Source organism: Lytechinus variegatus, chromosome 12 (assembly GCF_018143015.1).
Source record: "Lytechinus variegatus isolate NC3 chromosome 12, Lvar_3.0, whole genome shotgun sequence".
Classification (NCBI taxonomy): Eukaryota; Metazoa; Echinodermata; class Echinoidea; order Temnopleuroida; family Toxopneustidae; genus Lytechinus; species Lytechinus variegatus.
This window is the reverse complement of record NC_054751.1, coordinates 26,319,976-26,327,428: the sequence shown is the minus strand read 5'-3', so window position 1 is coordinate 26,327,428 and position 7,453 is coordinate 26,319,976. Positions and strand designations below refer to the sequence as shown.

The 7,453-nt window shown below is 32.2% G+C and overlaps 1 protein-coding gene across 2 annotated transcripts in view; it reads right to left on the bottom strand.

The window, feature by feature from the left end:
* Positions 1-2,234: 2,234 nt before the first annotated feature.
* Positions 2,235-7,453, bottom strand: part of LOC121425151 (synaptic vesicular amine transporter-like) — a 54,619-nt gene continuing 49,400 nt past the window's right edge. Inside the window, exon 17 of one of the 2 annotated variants that reach the window (XM_041621147.1) lies at positions 2,235-4,455. In XM_041621147.1, coding sequence (XP_041477081.1) covers positions 4,336-4,455 — 120 coding nt within the window. In that variant the 3' untranslated portion in view covers positions 2,235-4,335. The remainder of the gene's footprint in view (positions 4,456-7,453) is intronic. The other variant, XR_005971479.1, reaches the window with a different exon arrangement.

Here is a 7,453-nt window from a genome sequence, read left to right as displayed (position 1 = left end):
ATTTGACATAATACTTAGAAAGTTATATAATTTTACTTTTTTTACTTAATACTGGATCTAACCCCTTTTGCAAATGAGCTCTTCATATGCATGTCTGATTAGTTCAAAATGAAGTTGTGATTGATTGATTTATAGAGTTGCAACACTTACATTGCATCGGTAAACCCAAAGTGTGAAAGCCTCTTTATATTAGCCGTCTCTAAGAGGTATGCACTCCGAGGTTTTTTATTTGCCTTCTTGAAAGCATTGATATAGCCATTGTACCGTGAACTGGTAAATTGATATCTTACTTTTTTATTAAGGCTATTTTCTCATTTTTTCATGAGTAATTAATGTTCCGTTGTGACATCGTATCGAATTTTTACGAGAATCAATTCTAGCTGCAGATTGTTCAAAATAATTTCATTCATACGTTGTCATTGATTCAATTAGCCATAACAGCTAAAACGGGAAATAAATAGATTAAAGCAGTGCAATGAACCTTACCTTTTAAATCGTGATACATTACCAGAAATTACACAAGATGAATATGACGAAGACGACGACGATGATGTCACTACTAGTACTCTCTTACTCTTCACAATATTATGTTAATTGGAAAAATCTGTTCGAATCGAATTCTTAATAATTATTATGAAATCAATGATTTGGCATGCATACATAATAATGATGATAATAATATTATCAATAATGATAGTAATAATAATAGTATAATGATAATAATCATAGTACAATGATAATATTACTACTACTAATAATAATAATAGTAATAATAATAATAATAAATGTGACTTATAAAGCGCCAAATCCTTCTGCAGAGTGCTCAAAATCCATACAGAATTAGGAAATAAATTTTAAGAACATTTTAACGGACTCAACATAGAAACAATTTGGATGTCTTCAGGAAATCTATTCTACTTTGCTGGGAATATTATTGCCAATTGATCTCCCAAATGATCTTCAAACACAGTTTGAATTAATTGACAAAGTTTTTTTTTATATTCTTTTCTGAAAAAAAAACGCCATTTCCTATAGCGAATATTTAAATTTATGAGAATCGGTATTTCAATGTGAAGTTAAGTTCATTTTTTATATAACAGGACATTTCAGGCACCGTTTGACTTCATTAACGGCATTATAAGACTAAATAAATTACGCGGACGCGAAGCGCATGCTGATTTTTTCCCCTTTTGCTGCATGTCTCTCTCCTTCCTTTTTTTCTTCCTTAAAACTCCCCTCATCCTCCCCCTCTCTCTCTCTCCTTTTCCTTCTTTTTTTGCTTTCTCTCTCTCTCTCTTTCCTTTTATTTTCCCTAAGGCTTTCCCTCTCTCCATTTCCTTATCTTTCTTTCCCTTCCTTATCTATAACTCACCCCTTCATTTTATCATTTATTTCTCTTTGATTTTTCCTTCCTTTTTCTTTTCCATTTTACTCTCTCTTGCTCTTTCCTTTTCCCTTTCACTTTTTTTTTGTATAAGTAGTAGTGTAGTGTAGTAGTAGTAATAGTAGTAGTAGGAGGAGGAGGAGTAGTTGTTATTGTAGTTGTTATTGTAGTTGTTGTTGCTGCTGCTGCTTATCTTGCTCTTGTTAAACAGGCAACAATACACTGGTGATGATGGAAAGAGAATAAGATAGATCACAAGATCACATTCATGACAATAAATGCAATTTCTTAATGAAAGTGACAAAATACAGAACAGTTTTGATAAGGTGCTGAGAATCGAACACATTTATTTCCACTTTTGTGGGCGGTGACACAAAGTACTTTTGATTTGGAGACATTACCTTATAATAAATGTGTACATATCAATCTCTTTACAATATCTTTAGACTCTCAACAAGAACATGAAATGTATAGGAAGAGTAACTATTTACAAGCTGTAAAACGATCTTAACTCGGACAAAAGGGATGAAATACATTCAAAGAAAGCATCATTCTAGTAAATTGGTTACTAATGATCACTGGTGTATAGATTGTGGGCTTGGGGCCATGTCCCACCCCCTCCCCCAAGAAATAATAATAATAAATAATAATGATAATAGTAATGACCGGTTTTATAAAAATTCATCGAAAGGGGGCGCGATTTAAAGTCAATCTCATCCCTTACTTGAATGGCCTTTTTTTAACGCTTAATCCCGTTGTATGCGAAACTGAATGTAAAAAAACAATAATTGATTTGAATATAAAGAAAAAAAATCAAACAAGTTAACACTGAAAATTTCACTAAAATCGGATGTAAAATAAGGAAGTTATGACAATTTTTATTTTCACTTAAAAATTCACAATACAGTTATATGCACATCCTGGTCGGGATGCAAATGAGTGAAGACGCGATCGATGACATCACCAAATCATTATTTCGTTTGCATCTTATTATAGGAAATATAAAATATTCTAAATTGTACACATTATTATTTGAAAAGAAGTTTGATTTCATCCTAAAAATAATGGAACTTCAATTGCAGCAACCGATTGTGATTCGATGAAGAGCGTGTGTAGTTTTAATTTTGTTAAATATCCGAATATGGTATAATTCATACAAAAATAATTACAAAATAGATATAATTAGAGGATGACAGCGATTTTCTCATAATTATGTTTCACTGTATTGCGTATATAAATTCTAAAAAAGAAAATAAATAAAAATATGTGACATTTTAAAAGTTTTAAAATTAATTTGAACTTTCTTATTTCACATCCGGTTTCGATGAATTTTTCAGCGTTCAGCTTATATTTGATTTTTCTCTTTGTATTCGAATTTTGTTGGGTTGGAGTTGACCTGTAGTTTGTAATCGCGAAATAGTTATCACGAAATCATCTAAGCAACATGCATTCTCAGCTATGTAGCAAGGGAAGAATATTCTTCCCTTGATCGATTTAAGCCAGATCAAAGACTCATATTTTCAAAATTTAGCCTAATAATGACAATAATTATGATATTCCCTCTTTATGAAGCATTTCAAGTAATTTCCAGTGTCGAATTTTCGTCAAGATCTCTCTCGATATCCGATGACTATTTTCTTTTTTTCTCTCTTTATTCATAATTCTACCCATCTACTCTTCCTGAGAGCACCAAAGGAACTTATTTCAATTTGCGCTAATTAAAAGATCTTAAATGATGATAAGTACTATCTTAAAACTAAGCATCTTTTATCATTATTATATTGATTAATTACTATGAGCAGCCGCTTGGATATTGCCATGTATTAAGGACATATCAATGCTGTTTTAATGATTTAGTTGATTTAATAAGGCTGGTCTTTAGTAGAATTGGAAATAAGGAATTCAATTCTTACATAATAAAATGAATTTGTGACAGGAGAAAAGAGAATCAGAGCGGTATTATACGAAAAAAATCGGATAAGGAATGAGAGAATTGTTGATCTATGAGTGTTAACCGATATACTACAGCGGGAATATATCTATCGATTGTACGTTTGCATTAATATTCTGGCAACGTACTCTCAGTGTATTAATACATGTAATGATATCAAATGCTAACACCCCGCTTAAGTTCCCATAACAAATAAAACAAATTATTCAAAATACATGGCGGTATATAGAGATAACAAAGTTTGTGCAACAGAGTTTTGACAATTCTTTGGTATGTTAATTGCAATAATAAAATTTTTGTTTGATAAACAATTCATATAAAATGACTTATAAGAGATACCACACTCCAATACATTCTGTTGATAAATTATTTTATTCTGAAAAAGAGGTTTTTGATATGATTATAAAGAAAATACAGCATCGTTTCTTTTACACGGTGATCACTATCATCCGGATTAGCATGATGAGGTTTCTTTCGAAAGCAAGCAGGCGTTGACTTGATATTCATATCACAATGAACCATAAAATAATAGTAAATAGGCCATGGGCCCTAACCCAAAAGCGCCACGTACAGATAACTGTTCTTTCATAATAAAGTCTCCTCGAATTAATTTTAAAAAAATCAAATTATATTCTGTAATAGATCGTTGTCGATAAAAATATATACTTGGCTGTTCTTTTTTTATCTTGTTTCTTTGAGTGGACAAATAAAAACAAAGACTGGGGCAAGTTGAAAAGGAAAGTGTTGATATTCCTTATTAATTTATTTATAAATATTAAAATTTTTCTTGAGAGCAAGAGAAGAATTCGCAACGCTGAATTGAAAGGGCGCCATCTTGCTCTCAAATGTACCCTTAAACAATTTTCCCTTTCTCCATCTCTCTCTCACTCTCTCCCTCTCTCTCATGCACAGGTTTAGAAGACTACGGGGACGACAATAACAGATGATGTCAGTGACGAAGTAGACGATGATGGCGACGATGACATCCACGGTTGGGGGACTAGTCTACCGATTCAACCCCGGATGAATCTCGTCGTCCGTATCGTCCGTCCATCGTCTGATAGTCCCGTTGTTGGTCGGCTGTGTAGGACACAGGAATCTGCTCTTGCAACAGTATACCCTGGCAACAGGAAAATAGATTTGAAGATACAAATAAATGAAAATCCATAATTTATTGTTCGAAATACACATGAAATGGAATACTCCGAAAATTTGCTTTGCCCAATTGATCGTGGGCCCGTCAGCCGTTGTGCAGCGCCAGATCGACGAGGCTCTATCCCTATAATAGTTGAACGCCAAACAGGGTAGCAGCAACTCCCATCTTTTAACGTATTTTGGTCTGACGCGGCCTGGGTTTGAACCCCCGACCTCCCGGTTGTGAGACGGACGCTCTACCGACTGAGTCAACACACCGGTTATATAAATAGTAACGGTGTGTGGGGGGATTGTGGATGTGAGCGCGGATTACTTGTTTGTGAGTGTATATATGGGGGCGAGGGAGGGAGTGTGTGAGGGCGTGTGTGTGTGTGTGTTTTAAAGGTTTATTTTCTTTTGGTCCAATGCCAATTCGTCCAATTGCCAACTCGTCTACTATCCTTTGGTCTACTATCAGTTCGTCCAATATCCATATGGCCTAATTGCCATTTCGTCCAATCGCCCTTTTGTCTAATAACCAGTTGGTCCAATAGCCATTTGGTCCATATACCATAATATACATGAATACCATGGAATATATTCTTAATTTCTCAATTATTTCTTTATCTATTTACTCATGGGGATACCATATGTCCTTTTATGTCTTTGAAAAGTTCAACGCATTATATACGATGTAATGATTATCATTTTGCCATTATGGTAAAACGAAAACAAAATCATTTTTTTACAAAGTAAAAAAAATCAGATTTTACTGGTTAGAGATTTTTTCTTTTTTTTAGTCCTCATCAGAGGTATTTATTACATTAAAATCAATAATCAAACACATACAATAAATACAATTACTTTCATATTTCACCACCTTTGATTTCATTATTATACTGTTTTTTCTGATATTATTTTTATATTGTTACTCTTTTACATTGAAATCAATAAACAAAACACAAACAATATATATATAATTAGTTTCACATTTCACAGGCTTTTGATTTCGTTGTACTGTTTTTCTGTTAGTTTTATCTTATTACTCTTTTCAAGAAATCTTAAATTAATGAATAATTCTCTCTTGAAATCTGACAACATAGAAAAATAACTGAATTTTTTGAAGTGAACTGAGCCAACATATAAACTCTATAAATCGTATATTGTGCGAAAACCAAAATTACATTAAGAAAAGCCATGTTTTCATTTTCAACATCGTGGCCAATCAATAGTGTTTTCTCATTAATCTGAATATTCACATTAAACTGGATCTTAATAAAATACCGTAGTTTTTGCCAAAATAAATTCACATGTGGACAATACAACAAAGCATGATCTAAAGTTTCAATTTGTTTACAATGGTTACAAGTCATGTCTGATGTGATATTCCATCGAACTAAATTCTCTTTGTACGGCAAAATCCGATGCAGCAATTTGAAATTATATTGTTTAACTCTGTTATTAAATAATTTTCCAAACTTAAATTTTAGCAATTTGCTCCAATCATAATCTTCTGCAAGTGATAGACTGTCTTGCCAAAAATATAACACCGTTGGGTGTAAATTCTTTTTTATATCTACAAAATATGTGTAGAATTGCTTTGTTTTTGATATTGTAATGTCAATTGAGTCACCAGTTTTAATTTGAATAAATTTGTCGTTTTGCGTTGGTTGATCATGGTGATTTTCAAGCTGAGCAGTGTTCAACTTATCGAACCAATATTTTGGAAAAGCAGTTTTAATTTTAGCATATTGAAATAAGATACAAAGAGAATTCATCGACAGTAAGTCTGTAATACTTTCGGAGTTTTTCCATGAACCATTTTCAATTAAATGGTATACTTTAACTATACCCTTATCGTACCATTTTCTGAAATACAGTAACTTGTTTTCATGTTTTATATTTGAATTATTCCATATGATTTCATTTTCAAATTGAGTTACTTCGAATATATTAAGATAGTGAAGTTCAGCCCATGAAGTAAGTAAGTCTGTATAAAATGTAGGTAATGAATATTTTTTGCATAATTTGATCATGTCTATAGGAGAACAGTTACATTGAATAGATAAAGGTATGCCGCCTAATTTATGTAACCAAAACTCACAAATATATATCCATGGTGGTTCATCACCTCTAACAATTTTTGGTAACCAAGAAAGTGTGAGTGATTTCAATCTGGAATCTATATCAATCATACCCAAACCACCATATTGGGGTGAATTAATAATGTAAGCTCTTTTCACTTTTTCTCTTTTAGAATTCCATAAAAATGAATGAATTATTTTATTAAGTTCTTTGATATAATTTTGGGGCATGATATAGCATGTGCTTAAGTATATTAACTGTGATACAAGTAACATTTTTATAATAACTATTCTCCCATAGTATGTCAGATTTCTCATCTTCCAAAGATTTATAATACGTTTAATTTTATCTATCTTTACCGACCAATTAAGAACATTGAAGTCATTTGTGTTCTTGCATAATACAACACCAAGATATTTAATTGGTTCATCAGACCATTCCAAGTTGCATATACCATGTGTTTCATTGTAATTTATATTAAGTGGCATAACTTTGGTTTTATCTAAGTTTAGTTTTAAGCCAGAATATTCCCCGAACTTAATAACCTCTTGAATTGCAACATTTCCTGCCTGGACGGAATTAACAAAAAGAGCGGTGTCGTCTGCTAACTGTGAGATCTTTAATTCTTTTGAAAATGGTTCTTTGTAGAATGGAATCTTAATACCACTGATTTTCTTGTTTGACCTTATCTGTGACGCCATTACTTCAACAACCAAAACAAATAACAAAGCCGATAGAGGGCACCCTTGCCTTACACCCTTTTCTATCTTAAACTGTTTCGAAATCCAACCATTATTTATTACCTTTCCCCCAGCGTTTTTATATAATACTTTAACCCATTGGATAAATGAATCTTTAAAGTTCAATCTTGACAGGGTTTCGAAAAGAAAGCTATGTCT